Here is a 25,556-nt window from a genome sequence, read left to right on the forward strand (position 1 = left end):
CACTTCAGGACAACGCGACTCACGAGCTGCAAAATGCTGCTTCACCTTCACCTGCAGCTCACACACCTGGATTATTACCTGTCGCCTGGATCCACAGGGAACTGCTGAAACAACTAGTACAACTCTGAAGGAAACCTGGAAGAGACAGGGAGAAGAAGAGGGAGAAAACTCGGGGCGTGTCTTGTCTGGAGGTTTTTTAAAGAAAGAAATCCCAAACTCTTTGGTTTTTAAAGTTTTTTGTTTTTGTTGAGAAGTGAGAGGAAAGTTTGTCCTAAAACCTCAGCGCCATCATGCAGGGAAACGGTGGAGTGTACGCGGTGAGGAGGAGGAGGAAGCCCGTTCAGAAAAAGTGAGTGGAAATGTTTTAAAGAGTTTGTTTTGTTTTTATTATTGTAATTAATATTTTTCCTTCTGCAGGACAAAGACATGGTGTACATTGTAGCCCAACAACAGGCCGGAGCTGCGGGGGCGGGGTTAAGGCGACTGGTGGCTGTGGAGAGTCAGTTTAAATGCATTTAATAAAGTGCGTCACATTACTTTAATTGTAAGGTTTATTTTACAGATTCAGATTATTAATGAAATATCTATTTTAAAAGTGTTGTTGAATATAGTGAGAAAATGGTCCGAAAAGGAAAATCATTTTAGCTCAACCAGATAAAACAGTTCAGGAATTCAATGTTAGACTAAGATGCAATTATTAGCCTTTTACTTTAGGGTTAGTTTTTGCATTTTAAACAAATTAGCTGCAGATTAAACTTTTTCACATGCACTTTTCCAGACTCATCACCTGGTCCATAGATCAAATGGCTGAAGGGAGTCACGAGGATGGTGCAGCAGCCTCTGCAGCCTCCCCATGTTGTCTAGTTTAGTCAGTGAATGTGACTGATGCTGCAGATCCACTGTGCTGAGGAGGCTGGGCCCCTGACTGCATCAGTTAGTGTTCAGCACCACAACAATAAGCTGCTTTAGGCCACACTTTCACACATAAACTCATCAAGTCTCGCTCTTCGTGTCTCCCACCACCACATGTCACCCTCTTGGCACTGTGTGAAAGAGCAGCGTTGCCACGTTTCCACTTCACACAATGAATCTGCACAGGTAACCTGACTCAGCTGAGACACTTCTGGCTCCAGAGCCAAGTCAAACTTTGCTTGTATACCACAGTGAAGGTGACGATCAATAAGGGGGAGGTTTGACTCAGCTCCAGAGATGTGGCAAAGGTTTCCCAGCATGACTTTGTCCAAATGTTTGATGAGTGAAAGCTGAAGGAACCACCAACCTTCAGATTAGTGCACCCACCCACACTACAGTACATCCTGGCCCACAGCTGCCCCAGTATATGAATAAATCTGAATTATTTTGCCTAAAATTTTCCCACAGTGGCATCCCCACACAACAGTCCAAAAATATTCAGTTGTATAATGTCATGTAAGGTGAAGAATAGCATCAAATTATGATGTTTTAGGGACTTTTCAGCTTTAAACGACTTCTAAAATCTTTAATTGATTCTCTCTTTTGCTCTATTCATCCATTATTTCCTGATTGAAGGAGAAAAGCAGACGATATTCACACTTGAAAAGCTAAAACTGATTGATCAGTAAGCAACATAGTTTGCACTTTGCAGATCAGTTTCCTGCAGCTTTGTAAAACACAGTTTATCTCCAGGATTTGTCATGGATACGCCGACTTTAACTGTTTACTACCTTCAGGCATCTTTGCTGTCACTGTTTCCCAAACACACTGCTTTAACTGTGTTTGTTCCAACCAGAGTCGACTTTTTACATTTTGAAAATGAAACCGCTGACTTTTGTGGGTCCGGTGCTGCGAGTTTTTATCCTTTTGTTTCTTCTCTGCTCGTCTTTAATCTCCTTCATTCCTGCCTGTGTCGCTCCCTCCATGCCTCTCTTGTCTTGGATCTGTGTGTTTTGTCAGCGAGGGCCGGCTCTCGGCTCCTTCTTTACAAGTCCCGACACGTTGGGGAGAGGAATTACTGTTGTGGTAATTTGTAGTACCAGTGGAAGATCAACAGACACACATGCCGTCTCAAGCGTAATGATGTAACTCGGTCTTTATTTGGACTGATTTGTTTTGTTCCACTTCGGATATCTTCTATCTCCTCGTTGGTCCAGACTGAAACATCAACATCTCAACAGCCGCTCAGATGGTTTTGACATGAAATGACACACAGACGTTTATAATCCCCCAGAGGATGAATCCTAATAACTCTGCTGATCCTCTGAAGTTTCCTTCAGTAACACAATGATGTTGACAGCAGTGGTTTTGAGAGAGATTTCACAATTGTTTGATGGAAAGCCATGACACACAGTCCTCACAGTTATGTTATAATATGTTCAATAGTTATTGTCGTTTCTAATCTTGTGATTTGTGTTTTAAACTTCAGGCTGAAAGTTTTTTCATTGTTGTTGCTACAGACTGGACCAGCGCGTGTGGAAAACCGTTTGAGCATAAGAAGATGACACCTATGCACCTATTTTCTTTTACTTTTTAGGACTTTTATTGTGGAGAGACAGTGAAAGATGAAGGTTAGCTGAGGGAGGATGACACACAGCAAAGGGCAACGGGTCAGGGGTCGCTGCTGTTAGCATGGAGGCCTGATTACATTTGACATTCATACTCCTACTGCTTAGAATAGAGTGGCAAAGGTTAGAGGTAGAAATATTCCCCTATGAAATAAGGCATGGCTACTTTGCTGTAAAATGCATTGATTTCAGACAAGCAGTAGAAAGGACTTAAGTTACATTTCAGATCATCTGCTGCATCAGAAATTAATATATATGAGAATACAGCAAGACTATTATACTAGTCATTGTTTTATTTTGAAAACTTTTCCATTTCCATTTCCCATATGCAATAAGACATGACTACTTTACTGTTATCATCTGCAACAAAATGCATCAATATCAGATCAGCAGTAAAAAAGTGAAACCAATTTGCAGCTACTGATGGGCTTCAGTTAAATCTCAGATCATATGCTGCATCGGAAATGGAAATATATAAAAATCCAGCAGGACTATTGTACTAGAAGTCATTTTATTTTGAAAAACTTTTCCGTGAAGAACAGGGTTGTGATATAAAGACACAAGACTGAATGTGACAAAAAATGTTTGTCGATTGCTGGTACTGTACATCCAATGTGTTCTTGGAAAGTTGTCATTTCTAGTGTGGTCATCATGAAAAAGGTTTTGACGTGAACATCCATCCATAGGAGTGGCCGCCCAGAAATATGATGCTGTGAAATCCTTATTAAGTAGTGAAAGCTTCCCATGATGGCTTCACCATGACATTTCCAGGTTGGTTGTGTGTTTCCTCTGAAGTTCACCACCATGAGCAGTGTGAGGATGGATGTATCAGAAAGAGGAAGGGGGCCCGGCCGAGGCTGCATCCTGTGTGTTTGTGCTGCTACGCCACTGACTCTTCCAGTCGTGTAATAACAAAAGTATGAGCCAGAGTCTCAGCTCCTCGTTTGATGTGGTTTATTGGGGACATTGTGTCTTAGAAATTCAACACAGGATTGTTTTCTTCTTTCTCTTACGTATGCAGGAACAGTAACAGTCAGTGTGTCAGTAAGACACCCGTGTCTCCTGAGCCAACCCCCCCCCCCCCCCCCCCCCCCACACACACACACACACACAATACACAATACACATACACACACACACACACACACACACACACACACACACACACACACACACACACACACACACACAAACAAACAAACAAACAAACAAACAAACACACACACACACACACACACACACACACACACACACACACACACACACACACACACACACACACACACACACGCTGATGTTCAGATCTGCCACACGAGCTCTTTACAGGATGTGAAAAATGCACCTTGAACCCAAAACACCCACTTGAACTTGTAGATGGAAATTCCACTGTGTTCTGTAGGATGTCAAGCACAGTGAGTGTGTTGTGTTTTTTTAATAAATCCTCTTCCTGACTCCCATGTCTTGTTTGTGTGTGTGTTTTTTTTTAGTGCGAAGCCTCCACCGCCGAAGACCAACCCGTCCAAACGGCACCGGGACCGTCTCAACATGGAGCTGGACCGCCTGACCGGCCTGCTGCCGTTCTCCGAGGACGTCCGAGGTCGCCTGGACAAGCTGTCGGTGCTGCGGCTCAGTGTGGGATACCTCAAGGTTCAGAGTTACTTCCACGGTCAGTGACGTCTCATGAAAACACACACACACCTACACACCTACACACTCGTAGCTGTGGTAACTAAAAGGTCACATGTGTGGGAAAATTTGAAAGTGTGCGATAGTGTATATGCAGCATGTGTGTGTGTGTGTGGGACAGTGTGAGTCAAGTGTGCAAACATGCAGCTCTGCTCCAGACATTTCTGTGGCTCTGAGTGTCGGAGCGGGAACTCGACACTGTGAGTAATGAATCGTGTCCCTGCTGGGAGGGAAACAGGAGAGCTGAGCCCCCGGGGCAGATGGAGGCTGAGGGCAGAGCAACATGAGACAAGGCAGCCTGGAGAACAGTAGGTCCTTATTCTGACGCTGATCAAACACACACACACACACACACACAGTTGATCGGTGGAGCTCGGGCCGCTCGCTTCCTCTGAGCAGCCGCCGTTGTTTGCTGAAAGTCCGAGCACCTCTGGGAAAACAGTTGTGTTGATTTTCTTTGAGAGGAAAGAAGCAAACACACTAAAAACTAAACTTGTTCGTCTGGTGCACACGGCCATGAAGGTGATGGGAAAAAGTTACTGTCAGACCTTGAAGTTTATTTATGAACAAAGTGTTCTTAGGCAAGCCCAGAGGATAGAGAATGACCCTTCCCATACTCTTCATTTAGCATATGACCTCCTACCTGTAATTGTCGGTGCAAGCTATTTTTAGAACAGTGGAGCAGAGCCGCGAGCTGCTCAGAGCTACGTTACGGAGGCTAATGGGATTTCTTGGTTTCCCTTATCAAACTCATTGAATAGTCCAACAACTCCAAAACGCTCTGGTGGACAAGTTGTGACCTGCACATTCACCACGCTATGAGATAATAACGGAACGTTACGAAACAGAGTTGTTTTAGAGGCAACTTCAGAGACTGCTTGCTGAAAAACTGTTTCCGATGGGAATGTGCATCAGCGGTTTTGCATGAATTTATCTTGAAAACAACTCTGTCTCGTAACGTTCCGTTATTATCTCATAGCGTGGTGAATGTGCAGGTCACAACTTGTCCACGAAAGCGTTTTGGAGTTGTTGGATTGTGTATTTGATGAGATTGATGAGGGAAACCAAGAAATCCCATGAGCCTCCATAGCGTAGCTCTGAGCAGCTTGCCGCTCTGCTCCGCCGTTCTAAAAATAGCTTGCACCGACAATTAAAGGTAACGAACCTACTCCTAAAACTTTAGGGATTATGGCAATGGGCCAATTTGCCAAAATGTTGAAGTATCCCTTTAACAATGCTGCTTGAAGCCAAAGTTTGTGCAATCATTTTTATAGTGCTTTTATTATGGTGATCTTTTAGCATGTGTTATGAAAAGTGTATATGTATGTGTTATGTTATGGGATACTGTACGTATGTGCAATACTGTTATGTAATTGTCGGTGATGGTATGACTGAGGATGTATTGTTTGTTGTCATTGTGGCTGTTGATCCATATCAGTAGTGATGTTTGTAGACGTTTAACACAGTCGATGAAGGAGGAAAAACACACACTGAGCCTCAGACAACAACCAGTGGAACATATGAACAATTTGTCCCCTGAACGCCCACAAGGGAAACTTTCTCTCTTTACTTTGTTAGATAAGCAAAGATCAGAAAGTCTTGACAGTCAATGTAAATAAACCTAAATGTCTCCTGTAGGTGTACAGCTGGTCAATGACATCATCCCTCCTCTGTTGCTCACCCTGAGGGTCTAAGAGCAGAGGATGATGTTATGAAGTTGTGTTGCCTTGCCATTAATATTGATACTGAAACTAGTTTGTGATGTCAGGAGACTGAAATTAACCAACCACCAGCGACGGCTGATGTTGACATTTGATCAATTTTAGGTCGGTAAGTCAAATTTATTTGTATATTTAAAAACACCATAGTTCTGTTGAACAAACAAATTAAAACAGTTCAGATATACACAAATACACATTCATGCTCCAGTTCCATACACAAACACACAACTGAAGAGTTAAAGGCCAAGGAGAAGAGGTGTGTCTTTCTTTCGCAATGACTTCAATTACTGGATGTTTTCAGCGGCCTTTATAAATAAGGGAAGATTGTTCCAGAGCCTGGGAGACGCCACCGCAAAAGGCTCAGTCACTCACATTTGTTTTTGCAATAAGTTGAGTATCCAACATCTTCTGAACGTCTCCTTCCAGCTGCGTCGTGACGCATTAGATACAGATTTTCTAATTATAACGGCGGTTAAACATCTCAATGTCAGTCAGCAACACTCAGTACGTTTACATGCAGAGCTTAATCGAGCTATGCTGGGACAGATGTTAATTGAAATTTATATTGACATCTAAATCCAAGAGAGTCGTTAAAAGTCCAATGTCTTTGTGACCCTGAAACCTGGAGCCTGTTCTATTGACCAACCACAGTTTTAATCCTCATGTGACAAACTCTGCATTTATACACTGTGGAAATACACTAGGAAATTAATTAATTGATTGATTATCAGGCCTCTACATGGGGGTGACCTAAGTTACCAAGGAGCTTCCTTCATGATTTCTTTCTGCAGACATGTCGATTATCAGACATGTAACATTTAAAAGCAGAACGCAGACCTGGGATCTGCAGAGCAAACACAGCTACTCCTCTTTCTTCTGCTGCTGCACTATTTTTTTTTCCACCTAAAAAAAAAGAAAAGTTACTGCAGGTCGTTGACCTGGGCGTCTGTCCCATCTCTACCATCCATCCCATATGATGTGAACATGGCAGCAGCCCAAACTGAGATAAGCCATCGCTGTGACATCACTCACAAAGATATGTCGACTTAAGTCAAATCACTTTTACTGAAATAAACCAACATATTGGTTCATTTTTAACAAACTGATGCTGCTGCTGCTGCTGTGGTTACAGATTTTACACCAGACTTCTCGAAGCCTTTCCTTTCTCTCTCTCTCCCTTTCCCTCTCTCTTTGTGGCTCTGCTATCTCTGCGATCGCTGCTGCTGATGGAGAAGAAGGGGGCTGCAGAGGGCGGAGGGAGAGAGGCTCTGAAGCACAGTCGCACGACATGAGGGCTCCTGACGAGGCCGTGCAGAGAGATAGGAGCGTTTGTGAATGGAGACGTTTGAACAGCGTCTCGCTGCAGCTTCACACTCTGCCGCTGTTTATTTTCCCACACAGCTCGGTTCACCGGGCAACGACTGAGCCGAGACTGTCCAACAATAAAAAATAAAAAAATAGACGTGTAAGAAACGTAAAACGAGAGAGCGAGCTGATCTCTGAGGTGATGAGGGGAGGATGAGTCCGTGATAACGAGGAGAGTGAAAATGTTGAAGTCGAGCTGGTTGAGGGCCAATCAGATGAAGACCTGCTGTCGCACATCGTGCCGCAAACACGTTATCTCCTCTCCACTTTGATGTGCGTCCAGACCGACACCGCCGTTGTCTTATTTAATGTTACATAACCCGAGCCTGCAGCCGTGAACCGAACGAAGCATCTTCACTTGTTGTCTTTGAGCTCCTCCAGTCCGTCCTCAGTGGAGCAACAAGCTCTTGTATCAGCACAAAACTTTAAAAATGAGAAATGCTCTGAAATTCCTGCGTCGTCACTCATCTTACAATGACCTACAATTGACTTTATCCATGTTTTCTTGTATTTATTGATCTTTGACCATTATAGAAGTCATTAACGGACAAACCAATAAGAGGATGAGAGTGGTTTCTAGAGAACAGACCTCTCTGTGGCCTCCTGAATCTCTGCGACTTCTCCATCTAATCTCCCACAGCAGCTTCCTCTGATTGTGGAGGATGTTTGTTCAGGGCCGAATCGTGGAAGTGATGTTGAGGCCTTATGTCCGACAAAAGCCTTAAGAATAACACCAGACTTTGATACGGTCCTCACGCGATCATTGATGTCTTTTTTTCTTTTCTTTTCTTATTGATCATTGAAGCGTGTTCAGATGCTTTGATTTCAGATTTTACGTGACGAAGCAGGAACAAAAAACAGGGAAGAGCTGGCGCTGTGGGATGTTCCTTGTTTGGGTTCAAGTTGTGTGGGATGAAAACAAATCTCTTGTTTGACTCCGAAACATGACACAGTTTCAGCGGCGGCCAGTATGTGTCACCTGGAGAGAGCGATAAACAAAAGAATATCAAAGACTTTATTTCTTATTCAGACAAATGATATCATAGCTTTGAAATGTGACGCTTCCTTTTACTTCCTTTTTCCACAAGGCTTTTGCAAACACTGTTTTTAATTCCTGTAACAGACATGGGGAGAAAAGTTCAGGGAGACGTCGTCCAGTTCATCCTCTGTGGAGCATGAATGTGCTGAGTAGTTAAAGGGATAGTTCAACATTTTGGCAAATTGGCCCATTCCCAGTCTCTGCATTTGCCTCGAAAACAACTCTGTCTTGTGTCCGTAGCATAGCTCTGCAGCTCGCGGCTCTGCTCTGCCGTTCTAAAAATAGCTTGCACCAACAAATAAAAGTAACGAACCTACTGCTATGACTATAGGGATTATGGCAATGGACCAATTTGCCAAAATGTTGAACTATCCCTTTAAACTGGTGAACATCTGGGTACAAGGATGTATTCAGAGGACTGGATGAATCTGAACACACAGACTCAGTTGAACTCACACTTTCTAGTAAACACACAATCACTGATGTCCGTGACAAAGTAAATACCTAAATTAAAAAAAACAACAACTTAGCTTCAAAAACATGCCAATTATCTATACGTTTTCTTTAGTTTCAAAGTCATCAGTGATGGTTGTCTACCTGCATGAGAACCCTAACACCCAACTGGGCCAAACCTCTTATGACACCCATTTTCCAACAACTAGCTGAAGAAGTGAAATAATAAAATAGCATAAAGCATAAAATTGTTTTGTTTTTTAAACTCTTTTTATTGAAGGTTTTGCCGATGAGGGATATACATTTAGTTTCGAAGAAAAAAAATGACAAAAAAAAGTTGAAGGCAGGGAATATCTTATTCAACTCAGAATTCATTCATTTAAAAAAAAACCCTCAAAACTTAATCTCATACCCCTCATAAAAAAGGTGACACAATCAGTGAACTAAATAAATAAAAAGACATAAAAAAAGAAAGAAGCATAAAGCACTCTGTAAAATGAAGATGTGCCACACGGACTTCCTCTCATCTGCTGCCTGCAAATCCACAGGCAACACCTGTATGACTTAATGTTGTGCTATGAGCTCATGGCATAAAAAATGTCATTCATTTACACAAAGTGATTGAAATGACCCCTGTGTTCACCAACCACAACATTAAAGTGATGTTTATATGAATGCATCAATCACTTCACATAGTTTATTCTAAATAATGGCTTTATGTGTGCACACACAAACTGCAGCAGTGTCAACAAACCCGTCAGCACCCAGCAGCACAACCTGTGTGTTGCTTCCTGCTCTGAATGAGTCCCAGGTGATGCTGCTGCTGCTGTCGCCATCACCAGGTGTGGGGGGTTACCATGGTGAACTTTTGTCACCACGGCAACTGAGTCTGTGCATCTCAGGACGCCTGGCCTGCCACCGAGGGGTAGAGTAAGGGAGGGGAGGGGCAGGTGGCGGGGGCAGAGGCAGAGGCAGGTTTGTCTTGTTTTGGCAGTGGAGCTGATTGTTCACGTCTGCTTCCTGTGTTTGCATCGAGGGGTGAGGGAGGTCGCGGCGAGGTCAGGGCCGTCATTAACTCCCGGCCTCCAGCTGCATTTTCCTGCGAGATAAATCTGTGCGCGCGCCGCTGAGTCATAAACACAGCAGAGATACCGAGGCCTGGAAGCAGCAGCACATCGTCTGCTGCTTCATCTCCGCACATTTAAGTCTCTTTAAGAGGCTGAAAATCAAAAGCAGACACATGAACGGAGTTTGTCTTGATTTTATATTTTAGTTCCTGACTTTCAAATTTGATAGTGTCCATGTCCTCAGGTCATAAATGTTACAATTAACAGCTGTTTACATCAGTCTGGAAGAAAGTAGATGATTGTAAATCCAGCAGCCTCCACTTAATCGTACAAGAAATAATAATGAAAATGCATCTTTTAATAATTTAGATGTTGATTGGACACACTTAATGTACTATTTCCAGATTATATTTGCGCACTTAAACTAGTATGCATCACTCTTTTTGCAGCACTGTACTGAGGTCAGCTTAAAGTGTATATAATAATGTGTATATGTACAGAATGTGTATATGTGTGTTGTAGTGCACTCTGAGTGTATTTGCACTGTGACTACCCCGTGGGGCCCCTCGCAGAGACCACACACCTCGGAGCCAACAACAGATGGTCGATGCCACGTCGCCTCTTACACTCAACATCCATCTCAAACAAGCAGAAAAAAAAACATCCATCTTCTCCTCTCTGGAGCTTTCTGCAAATTAGTGTCGGCGTGCTGAAGATGGATTGAGTGTCATGCGATCTTATCTTTGTGTAACGGGTTTTTAGGGAACTGATGCTTCCTCTCAACAAGAGAGACAAATGTTCTTTAACCACAAGAAAACTAAACATTATTAGAGTTACTCAATTGATCTACTAATAGAAAGATAATCAGCTTCCAGCCTATCAAATATAAAGATTAAATTCTTGTTTGAGGATGTTATCTTTAAATTTTCTGACATGATATAGAAAAACAAACAGTAAATTAATGATGAAAATAATGAATTGATGCAGCCTCAGGAAGATATTGGACATTGTTAACATTGTACCTACACAGCATCAGCATACAGTTAACAGTCAGCTGTAAAAGTAAATTTAGCTGTTTGAGTGTCGTTCACTGTGACTGAGGTCGTCTTCAGGTTCAACCATTCATCAAACAGACAAGTCGACCTCGGTAGAAATGTCTCATCTGTTTAGTCTGTCATGTCTTCTTCGCATGTTGCACATCGTGTCCGGTTTGTGTGTGTGTGCTGAGCTGAACGCTCGACGACACACTGATGTATTTACACCGATCAGAGCACGCTGATCCCCCCCGGAGTTTGGCCACAGTTGCATGAAATAATAACAAACTCTGGGATTTCAGTCGGTCGCCGGAGTTTGTCGAAAGCTGCTCTTGACTGAGACGTCAGGGCAAATTCCTCGGGTTTGTGGGGTGGAGACGAGAGGCAGATCCAGTGGGTTTGTTTTAAAAAAGGGTGAGGGAGGAGGTGGGAGGTGAGGGAAGTTTGTTGGCGTGCCACAGAGTCATTACTGTAGGGGAAAGGAAAGGAGGTATTGCTTTGCTGACTGAACGCCAACGATCACAGATTAGATTACACCACATTTTGCTAAAGCTTAAAAAAAAAATCACTTCTTTTTTAGAACAAACTGAGATTGTCTGCACAGCTCCCAGTTGCGGTGTTTCTGCAGATACAACATTAAACGCTTCACTTTGCACCTGATTCTGAATCTGGACGTTTTTTTTCTCCTGCACAAATGCTTTTTCCACCGTGCAGATGTTTGTGCGTAAAGAAACACATGCTCTCATGTTCTGTGTGCGATTAGGACGTCGCTCACAGTGTTTAGTCTGTTCCACAAATAAACCAGTGAAACATTAGCGGCGACGGAGCAAGGGCACATGCATGTGTTGGATACCTGACGGAGCCTTTGTTCACTATGAATAGAAGAGTTTCTTGTTTCCCGGAGCGCAGCAGCGTGTACAGACAGGTCTCTCATTTTATATCTGTTTATTTCTCAGGCACGATCCACATTAATAAACATGACTGTTAACATGCCAGACGTAGCCACAGGGTAGGTTTTTTTATGGCTGGTATGATGTTGGTAGGCTTTAAATTGGCACTTTTTGTAACGTGTTGACTGGAAAAATCCAGTGTTTTTTTGTTTTTTAGCTCGGTTTTTGCAAAAAGAAAAACATGTTATTAGTCATTTGGATGAACTGATGCTTAGTTAATCCGTGCAGAACCTCAGTGTTGTGTGTATGAGTGGCTCTTGATTGAATTGTTTGCTTCTTCTTCTTCTTCTTGTTTGCTGCAGCGGCGCTCCAGAAAAATGCGAGGACCGCTCCCGTCGTCCCTGCAAACGGCAGAAACGGACAGTCGGCGTCTCTGGACGGAGTCAGCTTCTCAGAGGGAGATCTCCTGCTACAGGTGCAGTAACTGGACAAACAGGAGGAGTGTGTGTTAGTGTGTGTGTGTGTGTGTGTGCAGCAGTGTTGGTAGGAGTCATCATGTGCATGTGTTCCCTATGCCCTCCTGTGTGTCTGCAGGCTCTTAATGGCTTCGTGCTGGTCGTTACAACAGACGGCACCGTCTTCTACACGTCCCCGACCATCCAGGACTTCCTGGGCTTCCATCAGGTGAAACTCTGACACTAAACACAGCGTTAAGACGTTTCTGTGTTCACTGTGTTTATTAGAAAAAGTTCAACAAACTCCTCCTCCTTCTCCTCTTCTTCTTCCTCCTCTCTCTGTGTCTCCAGTCGGACGTCGTCCACCAGAGCGTGTTTGATCTGGTTCACATGGACGACAGAGAGATGTTCAAGTGTCAGCTCCACTTCGCCTTCGACCACAGTGAGACCAACACACACGTCAGAGCAGAGGGTAAACACTCATCAATAAAACTGATCAATCTCTACCTTCAAATGTTGTTTTTTAATCGTCCTTTTAGATAGATAGATAGATAGATAGATAGATAGATAGATAGATAGATAGATAGATAGATAGATAGATAGATAGATAGATAGATAGATAGATAGATAGATAGATAGATAGATAGATGATAGATAGATAGATAGACTATAATGATTCCAAGCTGGGAAATTACAGTGCAGCAGCAGCATTACACACGGTGGCGATAACATATAGTATAAGACTATAAAGAACAAACTATACATAATAAAATAGCAAAATAACAATAGCAAATAAAATAAAATGTAATGTACAAAAGTATATACAACTAATTGGCAGTGTTGATTTTAGTGCAAAGTAAAGAATGTGCGATATGTGTAACTGTGTGTAGAAAATAAAATGCGTAGTGACTGTTATGAGTTTTTTTAGCTGTTATTGTATTATTTTATTGTATGTTTCTTCTTTTTTCAATTGTTTTTATTTATACTGGTGTTCTGTGTATATTGTTTAGTAGCATACAGTATATTTGCAACTGGTTGGTGCTATTAAAGATGCTATATAAATAAATGATTGATTATTATGATTTTTATTATTGAGAAAATAATCAGAAATCAGTTAAAAATGTCAGTAGCTGGTGGTTTTACTCTTTGATTAGACCTTTTTATATGATGTAGTCGTGTGTCTGTGTAGGAAATCTTGCAGACAGTGTTAGATTTGGTTTAAATTGGACGCTGTCTGTCTGCAGATGGGCAGTCTGGCGGTAAATCTCTGAGCAGCTCTCAGAGCCTCCTGCCTCAGTACATCCCTCCAGAAAACTCGTCCTTCCTGGAAAGAAGCTTCTGCTGTCGCCTGCGCTGCCTCCAGGACAACACATCTGGATTCCTGGTAACATGTTTGATGCACTTATGTCCACAGCAGTGTTAGCAGCGACTGAGAGACGACTGCACTTTAGGCAGACTTTTTAGTATTTGTGGTAATTATACATACCAAAAAAACCAAAAACCTAACCTGTAACTTTACTGTCTCTGCTCCACTCCAGGCTCTGAACTTCAATGGGCGTCTGAAGTACCTGCATTTACAGGGAAACACCGGGGCTGATGGGGCTGCGGCTCCTCCTCAGCTCGCTCTGTTCGCCATCGCCACGCCCGTGCAGGCTCCTTCGGTCATGGAGATCCGCACCAAGACCCTCATCTTCCAGACCAAACACAGATTGGACTTTGCTCCTGTGGGCATAGACACCAGGTAGGACTTTTATTTCCAATATAAAAAAAGGAAAAATGCAACTTCCAACATTTTGGTTTTAATATTTATATTTTATTAGATCAAATGTATGATGGAACCAAATTATGGGGAAAAAAATGAGAATAAAGTCATAATATTCCAAGAGGAAAAAAAAAGAATATTACAAGAATAGTCATATTATAGGAATAAAGTCATAATATTTCAAGAAAAGATTTTTTTAATATTATGAGAATAAAGTCATATTATTTCAAGAAAAGTGTAGTATTTCAAAAAAAATATATATAATATTTTAAGGAAAAAAGTAATATGAATAGATAATAAAATTATGTGGGGGGAAAAGTCCTAATATAACAGAAATGTATTTTTGTAATGTCATAATTTTTTCTTCAAAGTTTCCCTCAAAAACTGATATTATCCCCCTCCAGTCCACTTTTTCTTCCTCTAACAATCTGTCCTTTGTGTATTTTTGTCTTTTCAGAGGGAAGCTGGTTTTGGGTTATACCGAGGTGGAGCTGGTCACAACAGGGTCTGGTTATCAGTTCATCCACGCTGCCGACATGATGTACTGCGCCGACAACCACCTGAGGAGTGAGTTACTCTCTCAGCATCTTCTTCAGTTTTTTTTTTTTTTTTTTGCCTCTGGTGTATTATTATCATCAGTCTCATCTTCTCCTGCTCTCTCTCTCGCTCCTCAGTGATTAAAACCGGAGACAGCGGCTTCTCCTTCTTCAGGCTGTTGACTAAGACCGGACACTGGCTGTGGGTCCAGGCCTCGGCCAGGATCGTCTTCAAGGGAGGGAGGCCGGACTTCATCATCGCCCGCCAGAAAGCCCTCACGTAAGCGTCCGACGGGCCGTCTTTATCTTCATTTAACATCTCAGGCCGGGTTGTTTTGTCAACACCCTGGGGTTACCACGGCAATGCCATATTCACAGCAGCAACAGCAAACACACTGCTTTGTCAGAGACACAGCAGATGATGAGCAACCGTTGTGTGTGTGTGTGTGTGTTTACAGTATAGCCAGACAAACTGTATGCCCCTAGAGAGCTGCTTCACAATAAAAGCCAGCCCATATTTTGCCAGGCGAACACTTTTATTGTGAAGCAGACAGTAGAGGTAAAAACATAAATAAACTAACCCAGTGTTAGCATTAACAGTACGCTCTGCCCAGCTGTAAAAAAACAACAATTCAGTAAAAAATAAGTCACATAAAACCACCTTTGTGTGTGAACAGGCATAATGTGTTGTAGTTTATAACCAGCACATCCATTATCTAGTGAAAACCTTCCTGGATGCTATCGGAGTTTTAGCATCTCTTTGGGATATTTACAGTGGATCTGTGTCAGCTAATTTTTGTAGCTTTAGCCTCAGTGTGTTTTGACACATCAGCATGTATGTAGTCATCATTAAAGACTCATTTTAGGCAGACAAAATGTTTTTAATCAATGCTAGGTGAGCAACCCAATGTTAGCTTAATTAGCTTGTTAGCTAAAGCAGTGCAAATCTTACTGTTGCTGAGAAAATGCAGCCATGAACTTTGATTTCTTAAATTTGCCAAGTTTTTTTCTATTACAAGACATTGTGCTGATTTTTTTAAGAGTTACTTTTGGAGTAATTGTTTTTAATTGTAAACATTTCTGCTGTTGTTTGGTAGAAATGAAGAAGGCGGGGAACACTTGCGGCAGAGGAGGCAGCAGCTGCCCTTCAACCTCGCCACCGGTGAAGGCGTCCTGTACGACGTCTCTCTCTCCTTCCCTGGGCCCCCTGGCGCCGGCCCACCGGGCCCCGCCGAGCCCACAACGGAGAAACCCCTGGACCCCGCCTCGCTCCTGGGATGCCTTAGCCGGCTGGACCACTCCATTTACACCCAGTCGGAGAAGCCCAGCCCGCAGCTCCCCATCTTCTCCGAGACGGAGGACGCCGGCGATTGTGAACAACTCCAGCCGGCCTTGGAGCAAGCTTTTCTGGACAGCCACGCTCTGCTCAGTGTGCCGGGTCAGATGCAGACTTCACAGAAGAGCCCGGTCACAACGGACTTCACATCAGACGCCATGATCGAGTCCTTGGAGCAGATTTTGGGGGATTTCAGTGACGGAGGGATAGAGGGTCTGGAGGTGGAGGAGACGGAGCTGAGGGACTGGGAACACACCCTGGTCAGGATGAATAAAGAGAGGGAGGATGTAGAGAGGGAGCTGAATAGCAGCCTGGCTAATGATGTGTTCTCGTATGTGGAGGAGGCTCTGAGGAGAGAGACCGGGGCGTTTGTGGTCCAGACTTCAGATCAGACTGGACGACATGTTTCTGGGAGTTTATCCGCTCAAGGCGGGCATCCAGGGTTTTCAAATACTAGCGAGCCACGGTGGCAGCCAGTAGCAGAAACGACAACAAGCCAGAGTGGATTTGGAGACGAGGCTCAGTTGGGAAATATTCTTGTTGATGTTGGTAATCCGACCGGGCTGAAAGGTGCCGCTGAAGTTGTTTCTCACAGGTTGACGAGCACGCTAACACCCACGCAGTGTCGTAAGACTCTCCAGGGCAGTCACCACTGTGGTAACGAGCTTTCAACACAATCCTGCGTGACACATCAGCCTTGGCTTCCATCGACACACAACGGCGACAATATTCACACCCGCCATCAATCTGGGTTGGAGCTAATGAACCAAAGTGCGCAATATTCTCAAAACCACGCTGGTTCACAGCAGACTTTCGTGGGGCCACAGCCTCGAGGCCCTCCAGTGTGGCAACGGCAACAACAACAACAACGACGACAACGACAGCAACAGCAGCTGCCACAAAGTTTTCACCATCACACACTTTCACATTCCTCACACACGCCAGGCAGCGTGAACTCAGCAGCTCAGCCGTTCCACCCGCAAACACAGCGATTATCTGGCAGCTGCATGTATGAAAACAGAGAAGGTCACATGCCGAACGCCGTTCCTCCCGTTCCGACCAGACACAACGGGCCTCTCCTGGGGCCCGCGTGCTCCACGGGACCCAGCGCACATGGCGCCGGGGCCTCCAGAAACGCTCCGACCTTCACCCTGTCCCATCCGGGCGTCATCAACCAGGGGCCGATGTCCAGCTCCAACACACACATGGCCGCGTGCACAGATGCAGGCGCCGACGTGGGAACGTTTCGACCGTCGGAGTTTCCCGCAGAAAACTCGACGTCGTTGCAGTCTTCGTTCTTCTGCTGGAACGGCAACGCTCAGGTGAGATGATCGAGCTTTGCTGTGAGAAACAATCAGGTTTATTGTGAGGGAAGGAAAAGAGAGAGGGGGGGAGGGAAGAAAAACAATTGAAAATGTATTCATTAACTGGGGGTCTGGCTCAGATTTCAAGATCACTGGTCTGAGTGTTTCCCAGCTATTTGTCCAGATGGTTATGATTCCTCTTGGAAAACACATCGTGAAGGCCCCGGGTGGTTCCTGTCGTGTTTTGAAGAGCTTCTCCTCCACCTCAGTATATCCAGCAAACACACACAGACACTTTTTACTTCAACAGTCCTAAAATGACTTGTCTTAACTTCACAACTCCTTCATTTTCAGCGGCGACACTGTTGAAGGACTGATAGTTGGGATGAGAACGAAACTCCCTGGATGTAATCATGAGTGCAAAAGATGAGCAGCTGTTAGAAAACATCTGGTCCTTTGATCGAAAGAAAGACTGTACAAGGAAAATGACGAAGAGAGATTAATTAGTTTAACTCCCAAGGAGGAGAAGATCAGACATGTTGCATTTACGAGACAAAAGATCAGTATGGAGACAGTCAGCGGATTTTTGAGTATCCCGTTTTTGTGTTTGTGCATGTGAACATCATATCCCGATTTCAGAAACCAGGATATGACAGTATTCCAGTTTTGAGAAACCCGGTTTTGCTACCAGGAGAACTCTTAAAGAAAACGGGATACTGTGGCATGTAAACGCCTTATCCCAGTCTCTGACAGCTGCAACTATCTGCACAGGCGCAGCAAGTGTCAGAAACCGGGAGAGTGGCATTTATCGTGTAAACAGGGATATGAATAACCAGGTTTCTCTTTGTTCATGTAAACGCACTGCAGTATCCCAAATATGATCATAACCGGGATACTCAAGTCAAATGCACTGAATGATTCTAGCTGGACTTGTGGCGAGCTAGTTAGCGCTAAAATTAGAAGTGATAGAAGTAGAAGTGAACCAAAAGTAAACATTGGCGCTTTCTACTTTCTTCTTTGTCCTTGGAATGAAGGAATGAAGTTTGATGATGAACTTGCAACATCTTCTCTAGAACAGCTGCTAATGCTAATGTTAGCTATAGCATAGCAAAAACTTTCAAATAGCACCTGAAGCATTTTAAATCGGTCTGTTAGAGGGTAAAAAGTGAAATAGGGGCTGCAATTTTTTTCTTTTGATAAAGGTTTTTTTTTTTTAGCATTTTTAGCATTTTTTGAATAACAAACTAACATGAGCACATGACTGAAGTCACAATTGCAATATGATGTTCTTTGCATATTTTTATTGGGAGTTTCTGCAAAATTTCAATAACTCAGCACATTTTCAGACACCAATTTACTGTGTCTGATTGATTGAAACACTAGATGATAGGAAAAAATAAAGCTGATTCATCATTTTTATTTAATGTCTGTGTGGTTGTGGCTTTAACTTGACCACAGTGATAAACGGGGCTGGTCTGGAGCAGCTCAAGGTTTTAATTAACTAATCACAGCCTCTCCTCCGACTTCTTATTCCACAGATTCCTAAAATTCCCCTGAACGGCGCCATCGACCCGTTCGCCTTCCCGGCCCGTCCTACTGGGAGCATCAACCTTTCCCGGAACACGGCACCATAATTGCTTCAGCACCGCACACACACATTGACTGGACTGATCAGTGTGTGTGTGTGTGTGTGTGTGTGTGTGAGGTCATCCGTGACTCAGAAAGCACTTGTGAGCTCATTCCTACAGACAAAATAAGAGGTGATTATTATTTCACCAATGTAGTGAAACCTTGGACCTTCACATTTCAAACTTCTTTTCTTTTTTATTGAGGTTTTGACTCATGAAATATTTATCAAACGACTTTATTTAATGATCTTTTTACATATATTCAGTATATGGAAAGTAACCGACAGCTGAAGTGTCCTGTCAGCGGAGAGGAAGCAGGAAACAACGGGGTTTAACACAAAGTGGATGTTTCTGTAGAGAACAGAAGAAATCTGGACCGGAGCCTACTGTAACATCGCAGATCATATCTTAACATCTGCTTCCTGTGAATATCCATGTATATCCAGTTTATATGCAGTCTTTTTTTTATGAGTGTGGTTGAAGAGTTGAAGTCGTATCATCGTGCCCATCATTCAGAGTTTCTTTCATTTGTCCTTCCCGAGGAAATGAATCATGTTCCTGGAGTTTCAAGATGAATCAGCTCCACAAAACAGTTGGTTTCAAGAGACTGAAACAAACTTTAAACAAAGAATACTACAGCCGTTGCCTTTACTTAAATCAGCCCCGTTTCCTTGAGGTTCCAGACGTAGGCTATACTAAATTATTTCCCCAGTCACGTTGTATTTTCTCGCTCTAACTGTGAAGCCCCATTCTGAGGTCCAGTCAACAAAAACACTTAAAGTCACTGTGAATCACCTTTTCAGCTTTGTGTTTGTTTCCAAACATCAGTGCTGTTGTTCGCTGATAAGTTTTATATGATCGTAATCTCCGGGGGGCAGGAGCGCCGTGTTACAGATGTGTCTGAACTGACTCTTCTAAACGTCTCGTGATGTTTAGCTCACAAAGGTCCAGGGCTTATGGGAAATGGTGTTCATTAAAGGCAGCTAAGGAGCTTTTATACTGAATGGTATATATTAGATAACTTTTCAAAAGCTACCATCTTTATGAAAACATTATGAAGCGAGCCAACGACTTAAGATGTCTCTCTATGTATTTGTGTAAAAATCACTCGTTGCTTCTTTGGCTTTAAAATCAAAGATCCCTCTAACGTTTGATTATATAGTAAAAGCAGCTTATTTAGATTTTACTCAAACGATGACATCGTTTCCCGACACTGACGCAGCTTTGTTGGAGACATATTGTGACCATTTTTAAAGTCACAGTTACCATTCACACCTGCCAATTATCTGGCAGGTGTCCAATTACTTTAAATGAACTACAATTATTTTTTCCTTTTTTTTGTATTATATAAACGCACACAATGCAGTGTTAAAATACTGTAAAATACATTTCACTTCAAAACACTTAAATCCCAACGGTAACACTTAACTTTTTCCACCCATTTGGCGTTTGCTAGAAGTATATAAATATTAAATAAAAGGTTTTTAACACACTATGATGTGGTTGTAAGCGGATCTCCAACTGTAAGTCTTGCCATGAAGGTTTTGTTGTATACTTTTATACAGTATAAAATGGCTGTAATTGTATTTAAAGGTCCCACATTTGGCTCTTAGCCTGCGTTTTGATATATATGAAGATATATTTTTGGATGAGGGACTGCTTTGTGACATCACAAAGTTACAGGAAGTCCTGACGGCTTGTTTTAAGGCCCAGTTTCCTATGTGCATTTCTCTGTGGACTGAAGCTTTGATATTTTCACAGTATTACTATAAAACCTAGCCCTGATTTATATTGAAAAAAAGACAATAATGGGACCTTTAACAATATTACAATATGCACATGAACAAAACTACAACGTGTATTTCATTGGCAAACTGATACCAGATTCTTGGGGCTGCTCAAAAATCAATATTGGAGAGTTTGAAAAAATCTCATCAGGGTATATCAGCCAATAACAATTTATTACTTAAACATTCTTTTAAGTAATTGGGACTTAGTTGGAGGCAGGTATACAGATGTAAGCATTAATTTTCAATGCATTTGTCAGCAACAATAATGTTTCCAGTGAATCATTTGTACGTGTTGTTTCTGTGTTTTACTGAATGATTGATAAAGCAATATGTTATATATGTACCTATATGATAAATATAATAATATAATAGTTATATATCTATATATATTTTGTACATGTTAAGTTTTACTGTTCATTATTGACCTTGAAAAGGCATGCTAAACAAAAAATAACTTATTTAATGTTAAAAAATAAATAATTACATCTGTGTTTGAATGTAACACAAACTGTTACAGATGCTTCACAGTAGAGCTATTATTTCTGTGTCCTAATATCTGCTCACAACTACATCATAGTGTCCTATAAACCATTTATTAATTGTTAGTTCACTGCTTCCAAATGCTAAATCATAGTTAAATATAAGAGCAAACTATTATCCTTGCAAAGCTCTTAGATTTTGCACAATATGTTGGACTCGTGGCATGATAATGTTGGAAAGAGTAATGGCAGCATTATATTCCTAATGTGGGAGAGACCTGTAAAACCTACTGTATACTGTCACATATACATCTCAGCTGTATCAAAGAAGAGCTTTGTTTGTTTCTTGTTCATCACATTGATTAAGTAAGAACATGCACATTTATGCATTTGTACCTGTAGGACATTACTTACTTACTGCCATGTTATTCTGCCTCTGTAGCTGCTTTGTATCCCCCCCCCTGTGCAAAAATATAACCACTGGGGACAAGTCTAATTTATTTAATTTTTTTTTTTTTTTTTTTTTGCCATTAAAGAGTTGTATCCCCGTCAGTTGGTCTTATGCATTATTTCCCACATGAGTTGTTGTTGCCCCTGGAGGGGTTTGTGTGAGGACAGTGTGTGCTTGTTTTCAAACTGGGTCATCTGCCGACCTCAGACGTGAACAGGTATCAGGTTAAAGCCAATAAGGACCGAGCGGCTCCGGTGCCGACTTGTATTGTTATCTGCGGGCATGATGGCACATTTAATGTTTTTGTTCCAGCCTTCCTGCTCCCACATCAACGCTCCTCTGAGATATGTGTTCCCACAAGCCGTTACGTAACCTCCTCCTCCTCCCCCTCCTCCTCCTCCTCCCTCCTCCTCTGTCTGGCCTTACACAGCATATTCCCCCTCGGCCCTCCTCAGAGTCTCTGAGTCTGTGCAGGACTCGAGTCTTTAATTGGACGTAAAGTCTATCCAAGAAAAAACAAAAAGAAAAACAGAGGCTTTTGAATTAGAATGGAAAGTGTTTACGTGTGTTAGCGCTCGGGCTAACCTAACCTCATTGGAATAATGAACAAACACTCCCAGGGTTTTGGATTAACAGGTGTTTTTCCTGTTGTTCTTGTTCTGCACAGGCCCGGGGTCCCAAGGGGCTCAGGGGCCCTTTTTAAAGTAACACTAACAACTGTCCGTTTTGAGTCCAACAGTGTCATAGGAGAGCAGTGCTTACACAGCTGTTTTCTCTGGCTCGCCTCTACATGATTTTTGTGTCTAAACTTGATGGAGTGCAACTTTAACAAGAGCTACTTTTATACTCTGGGAGTTTTCAGCGCAAGTAATTGTGATGGATGTTCTGCTATACTTTTTCTAAGTTTGAGTTATTCAAAAAAAATATCGCAATAGTTTAATATTTTGATACTAGGAGTTATGAGAAATGAGGATTATGATGAGAATGAGTGCGTCTTTGTTGTGGTTTGTATTGTTTTGTGTGTCTGTGGTTGTTTTGTGTCTCCTCCTTGCTCATTTTGTGTGTGTCTCTCTTTTTTAAGGACATCTTATGTCTCTCTGTGGTTGTTCTGAGTCTCCCAGGACATTTTGTGTCATCTGCGATCGCTCCACGGCTCCGTGGTCGCGATGCATGTGGTCGTGTTTTGTGTCTCTGATTATTTTGCATCTCTTCATGATCATTTTGTGGCTCTCTTTGTGCATGTCGGGTCTGCTTGTGATTATTTTGCATCTCTCTGTGGTCATTTTGCAACAGTGCTCTCTTTTTTTGTCATCTTTTTTAGATAATTTTGCACCTTATCATAATTATTTTGTGTCCCTTTGTGGTCATTTTGCATGTGGGGCCCCTGACGACGCATTGGGCTCCTAGGGGCCTGAGTCCGGTACCACTGCTATTCATCAGTGTTGCTCCTAACTTCTTTGGTGGCCCTGATGGCTGATTCTTTAGCATTTCTTTTATATGACAGCACCGTGCTTATTGAGGATGTTGACTATTGATTACTTTCCAAATCAAAGTTGATTAATAATAGAGGGAATTTCCTTCCCTCCCTTGTTCTCTTGTGGCCTGAAGCCTCAACAAACCCGGTCCTTGTCAACACAGAGGTTAATGCATCCTGTTTGAGTCCTCAGATTGTGTTGCGCTTAGCAGGTTTTTCCCTCAACAAAACCATCCTGTCCAAGTGAGCAATCACCTAATGCAATGCTAAACTATTATTTTGCTTTTGGAAAATAATTCTTAAGACCTGTATTTTTTTGGCTGTTTTCTTAAACAGAGCGCTTCAGTCCAGCTCTGAAATCCTATCTGTCCCTGAAGAAAAGGCTGACTGGTCCGTCTGAATGAGGGATTAAACACCAGGAAAAATAAAGTAACCCAATATCACAATCAACCGGACCCAATACGACGTTCTCACGCGAGGAATCTGATGCTGCATTAAGAAAGAGAAAGAGAGGAAGACGGCTTGTGAGAAAAGGAGAGATGGAGGGGGGAGGGAGGAAGCGGCTCTAAAAACAAATGACTGCTCTGGGAGTTGGTTCATAAAAGCTACAGACAGAAGAGTTCAGCTTCAGCCAACAACAGAGATTGGACACGACTGAAGGTAAAAAATCAGAGGGGGATAGAAATGGCAGCGACTTAAACGAACCTTTGAACTTCCTGTAATTACTATGTTAATATTTACCAGAAGTCGCCTGTGTTTCAGATGAATAGGTTAAATTTAAATTAAAACTTTTTAGCAGATTTTCTTGTTTCCTTTCTCCATCTATCATCTCATGACCTTTGTCATGCGACCCTTTGCTGGGGTCCCGACCCCTGGGTTGAAAACCAATCAAACAAACTGTATATTGAGTAAAAGCAGACATATTGATAGGATGCCACTCATGATATGCAGTAACATCTGTATTAACATTCAAATAGTCTCATAGAATAGAATTGAGTGCATTTCATTCATAAAACATCTGCACCCTAACTTATGTGCAGCAACGTTTACTTGCAACCAAGTACATGGGCAGCCAATACATTGTTCTGCTGCTACTTTAACTTTACTATTTACTGTGCTTTTACTTGAGTAAAGTTTTAAATACAACTTCCACCACATTACGTGACCTGGCGCTGCCAAAAAAAAGTGTGACCACTATGCAACTCAACACCACATTGCCACTTTGACGCCACCATGTGGTCATAAACAGTCCTGCAGGTAATAAAGTCAAAATATTAATTCTCACCTGCAGCCAGTGTGACATAAGAGTGAGGACTAAGGTAGGTCCATCACATTATAGATCAATTCAGACAATCCACACAACAGACATTTAACTATCATTAAATGTCATCTTGTATGTGAATGTATTAATTGTATTCCCCTCATAAATAATGACCTGCTGCTTTAAACTATGAAAATTATCAATATAGCATTGGTACCTTTTGCCCAGGTGTTTCTTGGTATAAAAGTGAAATCAAACTATGTGATATCGCTCTGTTTATCAGCCCAAATATGAAAAATAAACATATTTTTTCATATACCTCTCTATTTCTGTCTCCCTTTAATTCAGTATATAAATCTTAAACAATAACAAAATCTTCACTTTCTTTGTCATCACCACATAACAATAACTTCTGATTCTTGCTGAGCAGCTCCTATCATTGTGATAAAAACCCAAATCATGAACCTTTTTTCTTTTGCACAGACTCCACCTGAAGATGGCGCTGTCGCATCACGTGTGCTCCTGCACCGCAGGTCCAGCCTTGTGGTTAACTGTGCTGAGTGAGTAATATCCCCGAGAGGGAATTCTTTTTTCACAGACAGGGCAAAAAAAACATGACACGCACCTACTGACTGAGCAGTTACATCAGCTGTTTCCAAGAAACTGCAGCGTGGAGGACGATGAATAATATCAGCATGTCCTCATGTTTCGATCCAGAGGGGGCAATCTGATGAAACTCTGTGTGGACCCTGGCCTTGAATACAATTCAAAAAACCCCACAGCAATTTTGATATTCTACCATGCAGCTAGTTTCTAACATTAAGCAGTTTTAGGTTTGGTCCAATAAAATCAAGACGGTAAATGAACTTCCTGTTTCCTTTTTCATCGTTTATAGCTGTTTATTCTCTGAGTAGAGGAAGAAGAAGATGAAGAGGCCAGGTGAGCTGAGGTGTGAAAGCACACGTGGTTTCAAGTTTGCACATCAACAGGAACCCAACAGGCACACTACCAACACACACAACACACTGTATATAAGCCACAGTAATCCACAGTGCAGCATTATTTATCAAGCATGTGTCAAATGGAAAGAACAGACTGGTGCTGGGAAGTTCATTATGTTACCGGAGAACAGAGTTGCATTGTGTAACCAACTCTTTGCACGACTGACTGTGGTCACAGTGACAGAGAGACGACTGAAGACATTATGGTAAAAAAAAAAAAAAAAAAAAAAAAGAGTGGGAAGATATAAAACTCAATGTTGTGAATATCCTCCTCAAATTTCCTT

General features: G+C 42.2%; 1 protein-coding gene across 1 annotated transcript; it reads left to right on the plus strand.

The window, feature by feature from the left end:
• On the plus strand, window positions 1-21,504 carry LOC310994707 (uncharacterized protein). Its single transcript, XM_083983491.1, has 11 exons — window positions 1-349; window positions 4,028-4,206; window positions 12,158-12,270; window positions 12,390-12,479; window positions 12,602-12,722; window positions 13,495-13,634; window positions 13,789-13,991; window positions 14,470-14,579; window positions 14,687-14,828; window positions 15,646-17,206; window positions 18,727-21,504. The coding sequence occupies exons 1-11, from the start codon at window positions 291-293 to the stop codon at window positions 18,820-18,822; spliced, it is 2,814 nt and encodes a 937-aa protein (XP_083839617.1). The 5' UTR covers window positions 1-290; the 3' UTR covers window positions 18,823-21,504.
• The last annotated feature ends 4,052 nt before the right edge of the window (window positions 21,505-25,556 follow it).

This window comes from Trachurus trachurus (assembly GCF_905171665.1).
Source record: "Trachurus trachurus genome assembly, chromosome: 12".
Lineage (NCBI taxonomy): Eukaryota > Metazoa > Chordata > Actinopteri > Carangiformes > Carangidae > Trachurus > Trachurus trachurus.